At 48.6% G+C, this 19,787-nt stretch overlaps 1 protein-coding gene across 3 annotated transcripts in view; it reads right to left on the bottom strand.

The window, feature by feature from the left end:
* ADA2 (adenosine deaminase 2) overlaps positions 1 to 18,987 on the bottom strand; it is a 46,138-nt gene extending 27,151 nt beyond the window's left edge. The window contains exons 1-4 of one of the 3 annotated variants that reach the window (XM_073007091.1): positions 18,881 to 18,987; positions 8,270 to 8,631; positions 5,714 to 5,933; positions 1,712 to 1,922 (exon numbers count right to left, since the gene is read on the bottom strand). In XM_073007091.1, coding sequence (XP_072863192.1) covers positions 1,712 to 1,922; positions 5,714 to 5,933; positions 8,270 to 8,585 — 747 coding nt within the window. In that variant the 5' untranslated portion in view covers positions 8,586 to 8,631; positions 18,881 to 18,987. Of the gene's footprint in view, positions 1 to 1,711; positions 1,923 to 4,245; positions 4,332 to 5,713; positions 5,934 to 8,269; positions 8,632 to 18,880 lie in introns of those variants that run through there. The other 2 variants (XM_073007092.1, XM_073007093.1) reach the window with 2 other exon arrangements.
* Between the last annotated feature and the right edge of the window lie 800 nt (positions 18,988 to 19,787).

Raw genomic sequence — 19,787 nt, 5'->3', positions numbered from 1 at the left:
CCCAAAAATCAGATATTTTTTGATGATGCTCCCTTCTTTTGGACTCTTTCTACTCCTTTCCATTTCACTCTCTCCGAACTTCCTTCCTTAAAATCAAAATATTTTTTCTTTTCTTTTCTCTTTTTTTTTTTTTTTTTTTTTTTTGAGACGGTATCTCGCTCTGTCATCCAGGCTGAAGAGCAATGGCAGGATCTCTGCTCACTGCAAGCTCCTTCCCCTGGGTTCAGGTGATTCTCCCGCCTCAGTCTCCCGAGTAGCTGGTATTACAGGCGCACACCACCATGTCAGCTATTTTTTTTTTTTTTTTTTTTGAGACAGAGTCTCACTCTGTTGACCAGGCTGGAGTGCAATGGCGCGATCTCTGCTCACTGCAACCTCCACCTCCCAGGTTCAAGTGATTCTCCTGCCTCAGCCTCCCAAGTAGCTAGAACTACAGGCATGTGCCACCACGCCCAGCTAATTTTTGTATTTTTATTAGAGACAGGGTTTCACCATGTTGGCCAGGATGGTCTCGATCTCTTGACCTCGTGATCCACCCGCCTCAGCCTCCCAAAGTGCTGAGATTACAGGCGTGAGCCACCTTGCCCAGCCACCAGTTAATTTTTGTATTTTTAGTAGAGATGGAATTTCACCATGTTGGCCAGGCTGGTTTCAAACTCCTGGCCTCAAGTGATCCACCAGCCTTAGCCTCCCAAAGTGCTGGGATTACAGGTGTGAGCCAATGCGCCTGGCCTCCCCTCTCTTTTTAACCTCTCCACACTTCTTCCTTCTGGGTGCAAAACAAGTGTCTCCATCCTAAAAAGAAACATGTGGCCCCTGTGGTTCCTTCCAGTTATCTCAATGTTCTTTCTCTCAAATCACAGTCAGAGCCTTTAATCAGCCAAACCTGGCTCCAATTCATCACCTGTATTTCATTTTTCTTTTTCTTTTTTTTTTTTTTTTGAGACATAGTCTCACTCTGTTACCCAGGCTGGAGTGCAGTGGCGCGATCTTGGCTCGCTACAATCTCTGCTTCCCAGGTTCAAGTGATTCTCCTGCCTCAGCCTCCTGAGTACCTGGGACTACAGGTTCCTGCTACCACACCCGGCTAATTTTTTGTATTTTTAGTAGAGATGGGGTTTCACCATGTTGGCCAGGCTGGTCTTGAACTCCTAACCTTGTGATCTGCCCGCCTCGGCCTCCCAAAGTGCTGGGATTACAGGTGTGAGCCACCGCGCCCAGCCATGTATTTCATTTTTCTACTCCCAGAAATGGGGTTTCTCTTCTCAGCATGTTACTGAAACTGCTCAAAAGTGACCTTGTAATTTTCAAATCTCATGGGCGATTATCCATCTGCATGTTTCTTGCCCTCACCCTGCCATGTGGCTCCCTTTATTTTTGAAACTCCTTCTTTTGGCCCCTAAGATGGCTCTATCCCAGTTCTCCTTCTCAGCTCGTGTCACAAGGCCCTGGGTATCACGGCAGAGGGGAGAATGGGGAACCATGAGAAACAGGGGGCAAAGGGCAACGCGGGATGTGTTCCCGGTTTTGTTGGAGACCGCCCAGTCCATTTCAGGTCTCCTTGCTCATGGTGGCCCCTGGAAAGGCACATGACCCCTTGCACCAGAGACCTGGGTGGTCAATTCATGAGCATTCAGTCTTCTATCAGCTAAGAACTGAGTCAGGCCAGAGCAAAGGAGGTGGGAGGAGCGGAGAGGATAGCTGGGCTCACCGGCAGCAGCCTGGCTCTGATCTCCATGTAGAGCACGTTGTCCTCGTAGAACTCCTGCATGCTCCGGAAGACATAGTCTCTGAACACTGGTGCGTAACGGATGAGACCAGAGATGGTGAAGAAGATGGTTTGAAATCTCGACCAGACAACATTTTGGTTTGTGTAAATCACCTCCGGGTGCTGGGTCACCAGAGTGAAATTCCTCAGCAAGCTGTCCAAGACACAAAGTGGGGAGTGGTGGAGGCATGATCCGGGGCACTGCCCCCAGGCACCCATAGGACTGCTACCCACCTTGCATATGCCAGCTAGCAGCACACCAGGATGCACCCTAGAGTGGAGATAAGGAAGGGGCAGGCCGGGCGTGGTGGCTCAAGCCTGTAATCCCAGCACTTTGGGAGGCCGAGACGGGCGGATCACGAGGTCAGGAGATCAAGACCATCCTGGCTAACATGGTGAAACCCTGTCTCTACTAAAAACACAAAAAATTATCTGGGCATGGTGGCATGCGCCTGTAGTCCCAGCTACTCAGGAGGCTGAGGCAGGAGAATGACCAGAACCCGGGAGGCAGAGCTTACAGTGAGCCGAGATGGTGCCTGGGCAACAGAGTGAGACTCTGTCTCAAAAAAAAAAAAAAAAAAAAAAAAAGATTAAATGAGGTTGTAAGGATGGGGCTCCAACTCTAACAGGACGAGTGTCCTTGTAAGAAGAGGAGGCCAGGCGCGGTGGCTCACGGCTGTAATCCCAGCACTTTGGGATGCCGAGATGGGTGGATCATTTCAGGTCAGGAGTTTGAGATCAGCCTGGCCAACATAGTGAAAACCCATCTCTATTAAATACAAAAATTAGCCAGGCGTGGTGGTTCGTGCCTGTAATCCTAGTTACTAGGGAGGCAAGAGAATCGCTTGAACCCTGGAAGTGGAGGTTGCAGTGAGCTGAGATCGCACCACTGCACTCCAGCCTGGGTGACACAGTGAGACTCATCTCAAGATAAAAAAGAAGAAGAAGAGACAGCAGGAGAGCACACACAGAGGAAAGGCCATGTGAGGACACAGCCAGGGGGCAGCCTTCTGCACGCCAAGGAGAGAGGTCTCAGGAGGAACCCACCCTGCCCTGGCACCTTGATGTTGGACTTCCAGCCTCCAGAACCATGAGAAAATCAATTCCCCTTTTTTTTTTCTTTTTTGAAACAGGGTCTCACTCTGTTGCCCAGGCTGGAGTGCAGTGTCACAATCACAGCTCACTGCAGCCTCAATCTCCCAGGCTCAAGCAATCCTCTTACGTCAGCCTCATGGGGTAGCTGAGACTATAGGTGTGCACCACCACATCTGGTGGATTTTTTATTTTTTGTTGAGATGGGGGTCTCACTATGTTGCCCAGACTGGTCTGTCTGCCTGCCTGCCTGCCTTCCTTCCTTCCTCCCTCCCTCCCTCCCTCCCTCCCTCCCTCCCTTCCTTCCTTCCTTCCTTTCTTGTCTTGCTCTGTCACCCAGGCTGGAGTGCGGTGGCACAATCTTGGCTCGCTGCAACCTCCACCTCCCAGGTTCAAGTGATCCTCCTGCCTCGGCCTCCCAAGTAGCTGGGATTACAGGTGCCTGCCGGCATGCATGGCTAATTTTTTTTTGTATTTTTAGTAGAGACAGGGTTTCACCATGTTGGCCAGGCTGGTTTTGAACTCCTGAACCAACCACCTCGGTCTCCCAAAGTGTTAGGATTACAAGCGTGAGCCACCGCGCCTGGCCACCAGGCTGGTCTTGAACCCCTGGGTACAAGTGATCCTCCCACCTCAACCTCCCGAAGTGCTAGGATTATAGGCATGACCCAGTGTGCCCAGCTTGAGACAATCAATTCCTGTTATTTAAGCCCCCCAGCCTGGGGTGTTCTGTTATGGCAACTCAAGCAGGTTAATGAAGGGAGTGGAATGGAAATAACTCGAATCTGCACCCACCTGGGTGTCCTTGCATAAGCTAGTTAACCTTGCTGAGCTTCATGTTTCTCATTTCATAGAGGGAAATAACCTCAGAGGAGCACTCTCTAGACCTCTGTGTGACGAAACTAATTGTCACTTATAATATTACTATACAAGCCTGTAATCCCAGCACTTTGGGAGGCCGAGACAGGTGGATCACGAGGTCAGGAGATCGAGACCATCCTGGCTAACACGGTGAAACCCCGTCTCTACTAAGAAATACAAAAAACTAGCCGGGCGAGGTGGCGGGCGCCTGTAGTCCCAGCTACTCGGGAGGCTGAGGCCGGAGAATGGCGTAAACCCGGGAGGCGGAGCTTGCAGTGAGCTGAGATCCGGCCACTGCACTCCAGCCTGGGCGACAGAGCGAGACTCCGTCTCAAAACAAACAAACAAAAAAAATATTACTATACAAGGCCAGGCACAACGGCTCGTGCCTATAGTCCTAGCACTTTGGGAGGCCAAGGTGACAGGATGGCTTGAGCCCCAGCGTTCAAGACCAGCCTGGGCAACATGGCAACACCCCATCTCTACAAAAAATACAAAAATTAGCTGGGCGTGATGGTGCATACCTCTAGCCTGCTGACACACAGGAGGATTGCTTCAGCCTGGGAGGTTGAGTCTGCAGTGAGCCGAGATTGTGCCACTGCACTCCAGCCTAGATGGTAGAATGAGACCCTGTCTTAAATAGTAATAATAATAATAATAATAATACTATACAAGTCTGTTAGGAAGTTGCTCCATCAGGTTTTCAAGAAGATTTATCTTCCAGCTAGATTGTCATCACTTCAGAGCTAGGAACTTTTATTCTCTCTGGTTTTATTGAGCATCAGACAAATCTCATTTGCTACAGCAACAGTGTTGCTGGCCAGGCGCGGTCACTCACGCCTGTAATTCCAGCACTTTGGGAAGCCGAGATGGGCAGATCACCTGAGGTCAGGAGTTCAAGACCAGTCTGGCCAACATGGTGAAACCCTGTTTCTACTAACAATACAAAAATTAGCCAGGCGTGGTGGCACATGTCTGTAACCCCAGCTACTCAGAAGGCTGAGGCAGGAAAATCGCTTGAACCCAGCAGACAGAGGCTGCCGTGAGCCAAGATCACGCCACTGCACTCCAGCCTGGGTGATAGAGCAAGACTATGTCTCAAATAATAATAATAATAATGGCCAGGCGTGGTGGCTCACGCCTGTAATCCCAGCACTTTGGGAGGCCAAGATGGGCGGATCGCGAGGTCAGGAGATCAAGACCATCCTGGCTAACACGGTGAAACCCCGTCTCTACTAAAAATACAAAAATTAGCTGGGTGTGGTGGCGGGCGCCTGTAGTCCCAGCTACTCGGGAGGCTGAGGCAGGAGAATGGCGTGAACCTGGGAGGCGGAGCTTGCAGTGAGTGGAGATCACATCACTGCATTCCAGCCTGGGCGACAGAGCGAGACTCCGTCTCAAACAAACAAACAAACAAACAATAATAATAATAATAACAAACAAAAATAGTGTTGCTGATAATGCTTTTTGTAGATTTTAAATGCACCAGAAAACTACTATGGATAGAAAAGGTGTTGAATGCTTTTGTGGGGCAGAATATCCTGTAAGGTTAAAAGAAAAAGGTGCTCATGTTTTTTTTCTTTTCTTTTTTTCTTTTTGAGATAGGGTTTTATTTTGTCACTCAGGCTGCAGTGCAGTGGCTTCATCTCAGTTCACTGCGGCCTCAACCTCCTGGTTTCAAGTGATCCTCCTGCCCCAGCCTCCCAAGTAACTGGGACTACAGGCACAGCACCACACCTGGCTAATTTTTTGTATTTTTGGTAGAGATGGGGTTTCACCATGTTGCCCAGACTGGCAACTCCTGGGCTCAAGTGATCCACTCGCCTTGGCCTCCCAAGGTGCTGGGATTACAGATGTGAGCCACCACGCTCAGCCTTGCCTCATGCTTTTTTAAAGCCAGATTTTTATCTATAGGTTTGTACCAAGGGAGACACCTACCCACTGCCACCCCATGACAGACCTGGGACATGTGCTTGCTGAACTAATACTCACCTGTCGTCAAACTCAGTGACGTTCTGCACCCGCTTCCGATAATCCTCCAGCAGGATCCACTTGGAACATTTTTCTGATGTACGGGGAGTTGGGTGAGCAAATTTAAACTGCATGATCCCCTTCGAGGTGAAACAGATGTGGCAGTGAGGCCTGTAGGTGACATTCCTCACCAGCCAGTCCATAGTCACGATGCCAGTGTCATGGAGGTGCAAGGCAGCCCCTGGAGAGGGAAGAAGAATGGTGGAGACAAAGGGGTGAAGTCCATCCCAGGACTCCAGGGCTGTGGGGACAAAGGGGTGAAGTCCCATCCCAGGACTCCAGGGCTGTGGGGACAAAGGGGTGAAGTCCCATGCCAGGGCTCCAGGGCTGTGGGGACAAAGGGGTGAATTCCCATCCCAGGACTCTGGGGCTTGGGGACAAAGGGGTGAAGTCCCATCCCAGGACTCCAGGGCTGTGGGGAGAAAGGGGTGAAGTTCCATCCCAGGACTCCAGGGCTGTGGGGACAAAGGGATGAAGTCCATCCCAGGACTCTGGGGCTTGGGGACAAAGGGGTGAAGTCCCATCCCAGGACTCTGGGGCTTGGGGACAAAGGGGTGAAGTCCCATCCCAGGACTCTGGGGCTTGGGGACAGTGTGGATCACAAGAAGACGTGCGAGCAGAAGGATTTCTGTCCAGACATGTTTCTCAGAACTTGTCTAAGGCTCTAGTTTAAGGATGGGGCTTCCGTGTCTCACTAATCAGGAGCCAGGGGTGATCTTGTCCAAGAGGGGCAGCAGAGGACAGTGAGAGGGCATCAGGTTTGGAACCACAGAAATGAGGTTCAACTTGGGGCTCCACTGGCTTCTAGTTCTCCATTGGGAGCCCAAGCCTTTCAATGAGGCCACCCAACACTTCATGATGGGATACATTGGGATGAGGCCCAGGGTCGCAGTCCTGTTCACACACTTGTCCTCCATCCTCTCATCCTGCCCCTCAACTCCTCTCCCACTGGCTTTTCATCCCCTGGGCTGAGCCCGTGTCTGTACAGCTTCTGGCCTGCGGGCTTTGCCAGTTGAGTCCCCATGCTTGTCCTCCCGACCAGACACCAGCTGTGTCCCTTGCTCCCCCAGGCACAGTGCATGCTGTCCCTCTGCCCTTCTTGTGCCCATCCAGCCCCTGGCCCTGGCACGAGCCCCTAGACAGCTGTCCCGGCTGCGTGAGCTATAGTGTGTCACCCTCTTATGCCTCCCAGCAACTGGGGATGCTACTTTACTGACCTCATGATTATTATTATTTTTTAATCTCTATTTATAACATGAAAAGAAAAAAAACAGCCGGGCACGGTGGCTCACTCCTGTAACCCCAGCACTTTGGGAGGCCGAGGCAGGCAGATCACGAGGTCAGGAGTTCGAGACCAGCCTGACTAACATGGTGAAACCCCATCTCTACTAAAAATACAAAAATTAGCCGGGCGTGGTGGCGGGTGCCTGTAATCCCAGCTACTCAGGAGGCTGAGGCGGGAGAATCGCTTGAATCTGGAAGGAGGATGTTGCAGTGAACTGAGATCCCGCCACTGCACTCCAGCCTGGGCGACAGAACAAGACTCTGTCTCAAAAAAACCAAAAACAAAACAACAACAAAAAAACAGGTGTTGAAAAGTCTTTGCAAACTGCAAGCTGCTATTATTTTTACATTCTAAATTAACATTTTTGGCCGGGCGCAGTGGCTCACACCTGTAATCCCAGCACTTTGGGAGGCCGAGGTGGGTGGATTGCCTGAGCTCAGGAGTTTGAGACCAGCCTGGCCAACATGGTGAAACCCCGTCTCTACTAAAAGTACAAAAATTACCTAGGTGTGATGGTGCATGCCTGTAATCCCAGCTACTCAGGAGGCTGAGGCAGGAGAATCACTTGAACTCAAGAGGCAGAAGTTGCAGTGAGCCGAGATAGCACCAGTGCACTCCAGCCTGGGCGACAGAGTGAGACTCTGTCTCAAAAAATATTTTTTTAATTTAAAAAAAATAATAACATTTTCTGGGGGACAAGGTCTCGCTCTGTCGTCCAGACTGGAATGCAGTGGTGCCATCATAGGTCCCTGCAAACTCCACCTGGGCTCAAGCAATACTCTCCACTCAGCCTCCAGAGTAGCTTGCATTACAGGTGCACCACCGCTCCTGGTTATTTATATGTGCAGGATGCTGATTATTTCATGTTTCATGGAGGTGTGTTTATACTACTCCAGAATGCTATATCATATTGTATCCTATGTGGTAGCTTAGCCCCTGGGAAAACTATGAAGGGAATAGCAAAGTCTCAGGGTTGGATGCTTTTCCAACTTTTCCAGGGAAGACCAGGAATATTCAGGCCAATCATGACTGTCTGTGAGTCCCCCAGGAAGCAGGGGTTCTGGTTTCCAACACCCTTTTCCTACTCTACCTGAAAGGACAGAGGAGCAGAGCAGCTGAGTGAGGCTCTCTCTGCTCCATCTCGAATAGCAACAGCTGCAAGCACAGTAGTAGCCCCAAGATGAGTCCCTCTACCTTCCCAGCACCCCAAGCCACCCCTTTCCAAACCTTACCTTTTGGCATCATCCTTAGAATATTAAACACTTGACTTCTCTCAATGAGATGCTTAGCCTGGAAAAAGTGCATGCTGGGTGGGAATATCAGGGTCTTCATGGCCTCCTTCATCTCAGCGATTTTGAGCCTCATGAGCCTCTCGTTGGCCTGCTCCTCCTTGGTGGTCAGCACCAGCGGCCCCCCCAGCCGCATCATTTTTTCTTTCAACAACAGATGCGCCTCATCTACGGATAGAGCTGAGCGGAAGAAAGACATTGCCACAGCCAACAGCAAGAAGCGCAGGGATGGCCACTCAGATGGGCCATCTGCCGACATCGGGACGCCTGCACGAGGAAATGGCTCCAATGGAGACTCCACGGGACTGCAAAGGAGGGGAGGGGAGTGAAAACCTACAGATTGAAGGATCGAACTCTGATCTTCCTTTTCTCGCCCAGCTCTCAGATTACCAGAAGGCAGGATATTGAAGGATTCTTCTTCCAGACCCCAGAGAAAAGACCTACTGGTACAGACAGGTAGGGGTTTCTCAATTTTTTTTTTTTTTTTTTTTTTTTTAGATGGAGTCTCACTCTGCTGCCCAGGCTGGAGTGCAGTGATGTGATCTTGGCTCACTACAAGCTCCACCTCCCGGGTTCACGCCATTCTCCTGCCTCAGCCTCCTGAGTAGCTGGGACTATAGGCGCCCGCCACCATGCCAGGCTAATTTTTTGCATTTTTAGTAGAGATGGGGTTTCACCGTATTCACCAGGATGGTCACAATCTCCTGACCTCGTGATCCACCTGCCTCGGCCTCCCAAAGTGCTGGGATTACAGGCATTAGCCACTGTGTCTGGCCATTTTTTGTTTTTTGAGATGGAGTTTCACTCTTGTTGCCCAGGCTGGAGTGCAATGGCATGATCTTGGCTCACTGCAACCTCTGCCTCCCAGGTTCAAGTGCTTCTCCTGCCTCAGCCTCCCAAATAGCTGGGATTACAGGCATGCACCACCACCCCTGGCTAATTTTGTGTTTTTAGTAGGGACGGGGTTTCTCCATGTTGGTCAGGCTGGTCTTGAACTCCTGACCTCAGGTGATCCACCAGCCTCAGCCTCAGCCTCCCAAAGTGCTGGGATTACAGGCATGAGCCACTGTGCCTGGCAGATTTTCCCAAATTAAAGGTCACCATGAGGCCTTCTGATACTGAAGCTTTAAGGTCAAACAAGCCCTGGCTCATGCATAAAGACACTGCAATCTGATTTTTAGTGGTTCACTTTTATTTCATTTTATTGTAGTTATTAAAAAAATTTTTTTTTTTTAAGACAGAGTCTCGCTCTGTTGCCCAGGCTGGACTGCAGTGACATGATCTTGGCTCTCTGTAACATCCGCCTCCAGGGTTTAAGCGATTCTCGTACCTCAGCCTCCCAAGTGACTGGGACTACAGGCATCTGCCACCACGCCCACTAATTTTTGTATTTTTAGTAGAGCCCATATTGGCCAGGCTGGTCTTGCACTCCTAGCCTCAACTGATCTGCTCATCTCAGTTTCCCAAAGTGCTAGGACTACAGGCATGAGCCACCGTGCCCGGCCAGTGTTTCACTTTTAAATATAACCAGCGTGCCTGTGGTCCTAGCTATTCAGGAGGCTGAAGCGGGAGCATCGCTTGAGCTCAGTACTTTGAGGCTGCAGCAAGCTTTGATCTTACCACTGCACTCCAGCCTTGGCAACAGATCAAGACCTTGTCTTTTAAAAAAAATTTTTTTATTAAAAAATAAAAATATGGCTGGGTGCGGTGGCTCATGCCTGTAATCCCAGCACTTTGGGAGGCTGAGGCGGGTGGATCACGAGGTCAGGAGTTTGAGACCAGACTGGCCAATATGGTGAAAACCCGTCTCTACTAAAAATACAAAAATTAGCTGGGCTTGGTGACGCATGCCTGTAGTCCCAGCTGCTTGGGAGGCTGAGGCAGGAGAATCGCTTGAATTGCTTGGGAGGCAGAGGTTAGAGTAAGCTGAGATTGCCCCACTGCACTCCAGCCTGGGTGACAGAGCAAGACTCAATCTCAAAAAAATAAATAAATAAATAAATTAAAAATAAGACCAGGTGCTGGCACAGCAGGTGGATTGCTTAAGCCCAGGGGTTCAAGACCATTCTCAGCAACATGTTGAAACTCCATCTCTACAAAAGATACAAAAATTAGCTGGGCATGGTGGTGCGCACCTGTAGTCCCAGCTACTGGGGAGGCTGACGTGGGAAGTTCACGTGAGCCTGGGAGATCGAGGATGCAATGAGCCAAGATTGCGCCGCTGCAATCCAACCTGGGTAACATAGTGATATCCTCTACAATAAATAAATGAATTGGCCGGGCGCGGTGGCTCACTCCTGTAATCCCAGCACTTTAGGAGGCCAAGGCGAGTGGATCATGAGGTCAAGAGATCGAGACCATCCTGGCCAACATGGTGAAACCCCATCTCTACTGAAAATACAAAAATTAGCCGGGCATGGTGGTGGGTGCCTGTAGTCCCAGCTACTCAGGAGACTGAGGCAGGAGATTGCTTGAATCCGGGAGGCGGAGCTTGCAGTGAGCTGAGATCGCACCACTGTACTCCAGCCTGCCAACAGAGCAAGACTCTGTCTCAAAAAAAAGAAAATTAATTAATTAATTAATTAAATAGCAAAGAAACAATTAACAGAAGGAAGAGACGACTTATCTTTTTCTTTTCTTTTCTTTTCCTTTTTTGTGGGGGGATGGAGTTTCGCACTTGTCACCCAGGCTGGAGTACAGTGGTGTGATCTCGGCTCACCGTAACCTCCTCCTCCCAGGTTCAAGCGATTCTCCTGCCTCAGCCTCCTGAGTAGCCTCGGACTCCTAAAGTACTGTCATTACTGACGTGAGCCATCGTGCCCAGCCTTTTCTCGGCTCACTGCAACCTCCGTCTACCAGGTCCAAGCAATTCTTCTGCCTGAGCCTCCCAAGTAGCTGGGACTACAGGCATGTGCCACCAGGCCCAGCTAACTTTTTGTATTTTTAGTAGAGACGGGGTTTCACCATGTTGGCCAGGCTGGTCTTGAACTCCTGACCTCAGGTGATCCGCCTGCCTCGGCCTCCCAAAGTGCTGGGATTACAGGCGTGAGCCACCGTGCCCAGCCAATCTCTTGAATAGGAGAGAATATTTAAAAATTAGTTATCTGATGGGGAGCTAATATCCAGACTATATAAGGAAATCAAACAACTCAACAGGAAAATAACAAATTATCTCACTTTAAAAATGGCCAAAGACATACAAAATGGCCAATAGGTCTATGAATAAATGCCCCCACTTTTTTCTCTGCTTTGCTTTCTTTTTTTTTTTTTCTTCCTGGAGACAGGGTCTTACTCTGTTGCCCAGGCTGGAGTGCAGTAGCGTGAGTCCACCTGGTTGGCGTTCACAGCTCACAGCAGCCTCAACTCCCCAGTTTCAAGGAATCCTCCCACCCTGGCTTCTACGTGTGGTACCAATACACCCAGCTAATTTTTTTTTTTCTTTTCTGTAGAGACAGGCTCTCACTATGCTGCTGTAACTGGTCTCAAACTCCTGGGCTCAAGCGATCCTCCTGCCTCTACCTCCTGACATTCTGGGATTACAGGTCTGAGCCACCAGGCCCAGCCAACATTTTTTCTAATCATTGGGGAAATGCAAATCAAAACTACAATGACATCATCTCAACCCATCTCAAAAAATGGCTATTACTTAAAAGACAAAAAATAACAGATGCTGGTGAGGATGTAGAGAAAAGGAGGTCCTATACACCACTGGTGGGAGCGTAAACTAGTACAGCCACTATGGAAGACAGTATGGATATTTCTCGAAAAACTAAAAATAGAACTACCACACGATCAGCCGGGCATGGTGGCTCACACCTGTAATCCCAGCACTTTGGAAGGCTGAGGTGGGTGGATCACCCAAGGTCGGGAGTTCGAGACCAGCCTGACCAACAAGGTGAAACCCCATCTCTACTAAAAATACAAAAAAATTAGCCATGCATGGTGGCCAGCACCTGTAGTCCCAGCTACACGGGAGGCTGAGGCAGGAGAATTGCTTGAACCTGGGAGGCAGAGGTTGCAGTAAGCTGAAATCGCGCCACTGTACTCCAGCCTGGGCTGGACAGAGCAAGACTCTGTCTCAAAAAAAAAAAAAGAAAAAGAACTACCATATGATCCAGCAATCCCATTACGGTGTATCTATCCAAAGGAAAGGAAATCAGTATGTCAAAGGGATACCTGTACTCGGATGTTTATTGCAGCACTATTCACAATAGCAAAGATATGGAAACAACTCAAGTGTCCACCAACAGACAATGGACAAAGAAAACGTGACAACTCCATCTACCAAAGCACCGGGGAGTGTCGTGGGGGCCTTCGAGCCGGTCCAATAAAGGACTCCTAAAGCTGAAAGGCGTCGCAGAGCTCAGAGTGACCAAGTGGAAGAAGAAAAAGCAGGACAAAGACAAAGCGAAACTCCTGGAAGCAATGGGCATGAGCACAAAGAACGAGGAGGAGAAGCGGCACGGCCTGGACAAGCGGACCCTGGCCCGGGTGGCCTTTGAGAAAATGCAGGAGAAGCGGCAACAGAAAGGATCCTCAAGAAAGCATCCAGGCCAGGCGCGGTTGCTCATGCCTGTAATCCCAGCACTTCAGGAGGCCAAGGCGGGCAGATCACCAGGGGTCAGGAGTTCAAGACCAGTCTGGCCAACACGGTGAAACCTCGTCTTTACTAAAAATGCAAAAATTTAGCTGGGCGTGGTGGCGTGTGCCTGTAATTCCAGCTACTCAGGAGGCTGAGGCAGGAGAATCACTTGAATCCAGGAGGCAGAGATTGCAGTGAGCCAAGATTGTTCCATTGCACTCCAGCCTGAGCAACAAGAGCGAAATTCCGTCTCAAAAAAAAAAAAAAAAAGAAAGAAAGAAAGAAAGAAAGAAAGAAAGAAAGAAAGAAAGAAAGAAAGAAAGAAAGAAAGAAAGAAAGAAAGAAAGAAAGAAAGAAAGAAAGAAAGAAAGAAAGCATCCAAAACCCGCAAGCCAACAAACAGACACCTGGACACACTCACGGAGCGTTACATTCCTGAGTCAGCTGGATGAAGTAGCCGCCTGCCCCCAGTAGAGAGCAGCATCGAGGGCTGGCAAAAGGCCACGCTGGGGTTGTGTGTGTTTTCCTTTGGTATATTCTAGAAACATGGCTTCACACACACCCTCGCATCTTCTGCTACAAACTACTTTTCGAAGCTGAGTACCCGCATTCTGGAACTTGATTAAAGTAAAATTGTCCTTGTACTCAGTTTAGGTTTCTTGGCAACATATAGAAGATACACCCTTTTAGTTCGGATGGAAAGTTTCTAAGTTTATTCGGAGGTAAAGCCCATTTCTGTGTCCGTACCATGTAAAAATGTTTTTATCCCTGAGTTGCATCTAACGCTCTGAGGCCACCCAGCTGTCTTCTCCCGGATGAGATGGACTCCAGAGGATAAGGAGCTAATGCCAGGGTGGCCTGCAGTATGCAGAGCCCCACAGGACCCAGTGTGGGTGCCCCTTCAAGCTTCCTCTAGCTTGGGGCCTGTGCTGTCCCTGCAGGCCCCAGGGAAGCCACTTGCAACTCTTTGGCCTTCAGGCTTCCTCCTCAGCCACTGGCCACTGAGACAGCACAGCCTGGGTGGCAGAACAGCCACCTAAGGCAAGAATGGAACGGACACACCTTGTTCCTTTCTGAGCCCATTCCCCAAAACCCTCCTTCCAGGTACTTCTAATGGGTATTCCCATGGCAGACATTGCTAATGGATCACAGCATTCTTTGAAATAGAGCCCAGATACAGTCTGTCTCTCAATCCTCAGCTGGGGGCTCCTAGCAGCCTCTTGTATTTATTCAGAGTTGACACATCGTACGGAGCCTGTTTGGCATTCGTACCCTAAGGACGTCTCAGGGGTGACAGGACCAGGGCAGAGCCCCCGTACAAACAGACATGGGTGCGGTCAAATGGGAGGGCCCAGGCATCCGTCTTGGAGGATTGGAATTTTGTAGGGCCTGCGTGTCCTGGTTGAGGATCAAACCGCATACGCTCTTGGGAGAAACGATCTCTGTTGACATACATATTGAAAGAATAACGAAGGCAGAAGAGAAAAACCAAGTGTGGAATTTGGGATTCTCCCGTGTAAATTACACAATAAAGCAAAAGCCAGTTTTTTAAAAAAAGAAAGAAAATGTGGCATATATACACAATGGAATACTACTCAGCCGTTAAAAATGAAATAATGTCATTTGCACCAATATGCATGGAACTAGAAGACATAATGTTAAATGAAATAAGCCAGACACGGAAGGACAAACACCGTATGTTCCCACTCATATGTGAGAGCTAAGAAAGTTGATCCCATAGACATAGAGAATAGAAAGATGGACACCAGAGACTATGAAGGGTTGAGGTAGATGCAGGGGATGAAGAGAAGTTGGTTATGGGTACAAATAGACAGGAACTTCAAGAGGCTGAGGCAGGAGGATCACTTGAGCCTAGAAGTTGAAGACTAGCCTGGGCAACAAAGCGAGACCCCCACCTCTATAAAAACTTTAAAAATTATCAGCCGGACGCAGTGGCTCACACCTGTAATCCCAGCACTTTGGGAGGCCGAGGCAGGCAGATCACGAGGTCAGGAGTTCAAGACCAGCCTGACCAACATGATGAAACCCCATCTCTACTAAAAATACAAAAATTAGCCAGGCATAGTGGCGTGAACCTGTAATCCCAGCAACTCAGGAGGCTGAGGCAGGAGAGTCGCTTGAACTCGGGAGGCAGAGGTTGCAGTGAGCTGAGATCATACTACTGCACTCCAGCCTGGGTGAAAAGGCGAGACTTCATCTCAAAATAAATAAATGATAATAAAAATTATCCATGTGTGGTGGTGCACACCTGTACTCCCAGCTACTCAGCAGGCTGAGGTGGGAGGATCGCTTGAGTCTGGGAGGTCAAGGTTGCAGTAAGCGGTGATGGTGCCATTGCACTCCTGCCTGGGTGACAGAGTGAGACCTATCTGCTCCACTCCCAGGAAAAAAAAACAAAAACCTACAGTTAGATAGAAGAAATAAGTTCGAATGTTTCGTAGTAGACTAGGGTGACTATACTTAGCGACAATATTATGTATATTTCAAAGTAACTAAGACCGGGCGTGGTGGCTCATGCCTGCAATCCCAGCACTTTGGGAGGCCGAGGCAGGTGGATCATGAGGTCAGGAGTTCAAGACCAGCCTGGCCAACACGGAGAAATCCTGTCTCTACTAAAAACACAAAAACTAGCCAGGCATAGTGGCGTGTGCCTGTAATCCCAGCTACTTAGGAGGCTGAGGCAGGAGACTTGCTTAAACCCAGGAGGCAGAGGTTGCAGTGAGCCAAGATTACGCCACTGTACTCCAGCCTGGCAACAGAGTGAGACTCCATCTCAAAACAAAACAAAACTATATATATATATATATATATATATATATATATATATATAGAGAGAGAGAGAGAGAGAGAGAGAGAGAGACTCATATAAAATAGATTAAAATAAAAATAAATAAATAACAAATATAACCGGAGAGCACAAGAGCATAAGACATTTGAAGAAAGGCTTCAACCTGAGAAAGAAACCAAAAGAAAATGCACGGAGATAAGGAACCGAGAGGAAATAAAGCAACTAAAAGAAAAATCTGAAAGAACTGTAATTAACATCCTTAAACACATAAAACACTGTGTGTGTAAAACAGGAATAGGAGGTGATAAAAAAAATAGAGAATTAGAAAGAACTTTCAGAAATTAAAAATAGGAAACCCGAATGTTTAAAAATTTACTAGCAACATTAAAAACGAAGTTAAAGAAAATATTTTTAAAAGTAAAGCAAAATAGGAGAAAAGAAAATGAGATGATTATTGGTTGAGGAAATCCAACACCCAAATAACAGACATTTCAAAAGGAAAAAAATAATAATAACAGGTGAAGGAAATAAGCAAATAAAGAATACAAGAAATTGCCCCAGAACCGACAGTCTCTACCGAGTACCTTGCACAGCACAGTCAATCATTCAGTGGCCACACCAAGGTACAGCATCTTGGTATTTCAGAGCATTAGCATTAGAGAGGATTATCAAAACTTCCAGAGAGCAGCCAGTGCAGGGCGGCAATGAGCAGGGACTGAAGGAAGGAAATGTATTCAGCGTCTCCCCACAAAAGGATCTATGCTGCTCCTTTACCTGGGTTATCTATTTGAATTACATTTAAGAAGGGGCAGTGGCTTACGCCTATAATCACAGCACTATGGGAGGCTGAAGTGGGCAGATCACTGGTGCCCAGGAGTTCGATACAGGCCTGGGCAACATAGCAAAACCAAAACACAAAAATCAGCTAGGCGTGGTGGATTGAACCTGTAGTCCTAGCTACTCATGAGGCTGAGGCATGAGAAGCTCCTAAACCTGGGAGGCGGAGGTTTCAGTGAGCCTAGATCGCACCATTGCACTCCAGCCTGGGCGACAGAGCAAGACTCTGTCTCAAAAATAAATACGTAAATAAAATTTTTAAAATGAAAATAAAAGAATTGTTTCTATACACTTGAAAGTATGATACAGCATACTAGAACATGTCAAGACTATAAATTAGGAGACCTCAGGAACAGCCTCAAATTAGTGTCAGTCTAACTGTGCAACCTTGGGCAAATCACTAATGTCTCCGGATCTCAGTGTCCTCGCCTACAAAAAAGGTAACTTGGACAAGATCAGTAGTTTTCAAAGTGCAATGTGCATATCATCAGTGGTACAAGATACAATCTTAGGTGGCTCACAAATGGATAGGGGTTATTTTGACAGATATGCAATTTTAAAACATGTATTAGCACATGAAACCCATGATATCACAACTGTTATTGTTTTTGTTGAAAATTTTTTAAGTTAAAGAAAAATATGGCCAGGCCCGGTGGATCACGCCTGTAATCCCAGCACTTTGGGAGGCTGAGACAGGCAGATCACAAGGTCAGGAGATCGAGACCATCCTGGCTAACACGGTAAAACCCCGTCTCTACTAAAAATACAGAAAATTAGCCGGGCGTGGTGGTGGGCGCCTGTAGTCCCAGCTACTCGGGAGGCTGAGGCAGAAGAATGACGTGAACCTGGGGGGCGGAGCTTGTAGTGAGCCGAGATCGCGCCACCGCACTCCAGCCTGGGTGACAGAGCAAAGACTCCGTCTCAAAAAAAAATAAAAATTAAAATTAAAAAATTAAGTAAATAGAGGTGCTGAAAGGATATGACAAAAATGGAACGTTTGCTGCTCATTAAATCATTTTAATATCCGAGACTCTTTCCAGCTCAGTTATTCTGTAGTATATCAGACAGCAAAGAAAATTTTAAGAATGAACTAGTGTCAGCAATATGCAGTTATGGTAGAAGCTGTACCCCCAAAATCAGAGTGCTGGACTTCAGAAGAATCCCTTTAACTTCCTTAAGTCCTTGACTCTCTTTTTTGACCACAGTGTTTGCCTGTTACTGAAATCTCTAGGGCAGGAGCATGGCGACTTCTACTTCTCCGTCACCATCCAACCTACCCCATGCAGCATTCTCCATCAACGGCCCTGCCCCTTGTCCCTGTCTCCCTGGTGACGCATAACAAAGGCCATCCAGCTCCCAAATCTTCAACTCCATCCTCTCCAAGAAGGACCCCAAAAGCATTTGTGTCCCAGCAACTGTGAACTTTTCCAGGCTGCCAGACAGAAGTTTATCTAATGCTGGTCAAGACCCGCCTGGTTGAATACTAGAAAAAACAATCCCTGTTCACAATGTATTGCTATATCTACTTCATCTTCTCTCCTCCACAAATTTTTCCTTTTCTTTTTCTTTTTTTTGGAGATGGAGTCTTGCTCTGTTGCCCAGGCTAGAGTGCAATGGCAGGATCTCAGCTCACTGCAACCTCTGCCTCCTGGGTTCAGACGATTCTCCTGCTTCACCCTCCTGAGTAGCTAGGATTACAGGCGCCCGCCACCACACCTGGCTAATTTTTGTATTTTTAGTAGAGACGGGGTTTCATCATGCTGGCCAGCCTTCCTTTTACTTTTAAAAGAGGAGGCATGAAAACTTCACAAAGTAGTTTGCTTCCAGACTAAGAAGAAGGGAGGCTGGGCGTGGTGGCTTATGCCTATAATCCCAACACTTTGGGAGGCTGAGGCGGGCGGATCACTACTTGAACCAGTAGTTCAAGACCAGCCTGGCCAACACGGTGAAACCCCGTCTCTACTAAAAATACAAGAATCAGCCAGGCGTGGTGGCACACGCCTATAATCACAGCTATTAGGGAGGCTGAGGCACAAGGATCACTTGAACTCAGGAGGCAGAAGTTGCAGTGAACCGAGACCGCGTCCCTACACTCCAGCCTGGGTGACAGAGTGGAGGCCACATGCATCTGTGGTCCTGAGAAAATGCCCTTGGGCCCATTTTCAAAAGCCTGCTGGGGAGAAAGCCTGTTAATCCTCCACTGAGAGTCTCAGACCCATCTCAGATGGGGACAGGGAAAGGCACAGGTGAACCAAGCCCAAATCCCAGACTTCCCAGCTACCTCCTGAACCTCATCAGCCCAGAGCTCCCAAAGGACCCCAGTTACCTCAGAACAGCTCCAGAAACTGACGGCTGTTTGCTTAGTGCCCCAGCATCTGTGCAGAGCACCAGAAAAACTCACCAACTGCTTCACTTCCTGTCTGGGTAGGTTTTACTTCCCTCCAGTGTGCACCAGGGATCCAAGGACAGGCAGGGGAGAGGGGCTCTGCAGCGCTGAGGCAGCCAGAGTGGCAAGTGTGTGGTTTACATGCATGCTTGCTGTGTGCATTTGAGTTTGATGTGGGGGACTTGTGTGCATGCTCATGCGGGTGTTTGTGTGTTCGTGTGTGTTTCAGTTTATGTGCATGTGTGTGTTTTTTTTTTTTTTTTTTTTTTTTTTTATAGACAGAGTTTCACTCTTGTTGCCCAAGCTGGAGTGCAATGGCGCAATCTCAGTTTACTGCAACCTCCGCCTCCCGGATTCAAGCAATTCTCCTGCCTCAGCGTCCTGAGTAGCTGGGATTGCAGGTATGTGCCACCACGCCCCACTGATTTTTTTGTATTTTTAATAGAAATGGGAGGCCGGGCGCGGTGGCTCAAGGCCAGGCGCGGTGGCTCAAGCCTGTAATCCCAGCACTTTGGGAGGCCGAGACGGGTGGATCACGAGGTCAGGAGATCGAGACCATCCTGGCTAACACGGTGAAACCCCGTCTCTACTAAAAAATACAAAAAACTAGCCGGGCGAGGTGGCGGGCGCCTGTAGCCCCAGCTACTCGGGAGGCTGAGGCAGGAGAATGGCGTGAACCCGGGAGGCGGAGCTTGCAGTGAGCCGAGATCCGGTCACTGCACTCCAGCCCGGGCAACAGAGCAAGACTCCGTCTCAAAAAAAAAAAAAAAAAAAGAAATGGGGTTTCACCATGTTGGCCAGGCTGGTCTCGAACTCCTGACCTCAGGTGATCCGCCCACCTCGGCCT

The sequence above is a fragment of the Chlorocebus sabaeus genome, chromosome 19 (genome assembly GCF_047675955.1).
Source record: "Chlorocebus sabaeus isolate Y175 chromosome 19, mChlSab1.0.hap1, whole genome shotgun sequence".
Taxonomy (NCBI): domain Eukaryota; kingdom Metazoa; phylum Chordata; class Mammalia; order Primates; family Cercopithecidae; genus Chlorocebus; species Chlorocebus sabaeus.
Note: the sequence above shows the minus strand (reverse complement) of the source record. Positions and strands in the feature narration are given on the sequence as shown.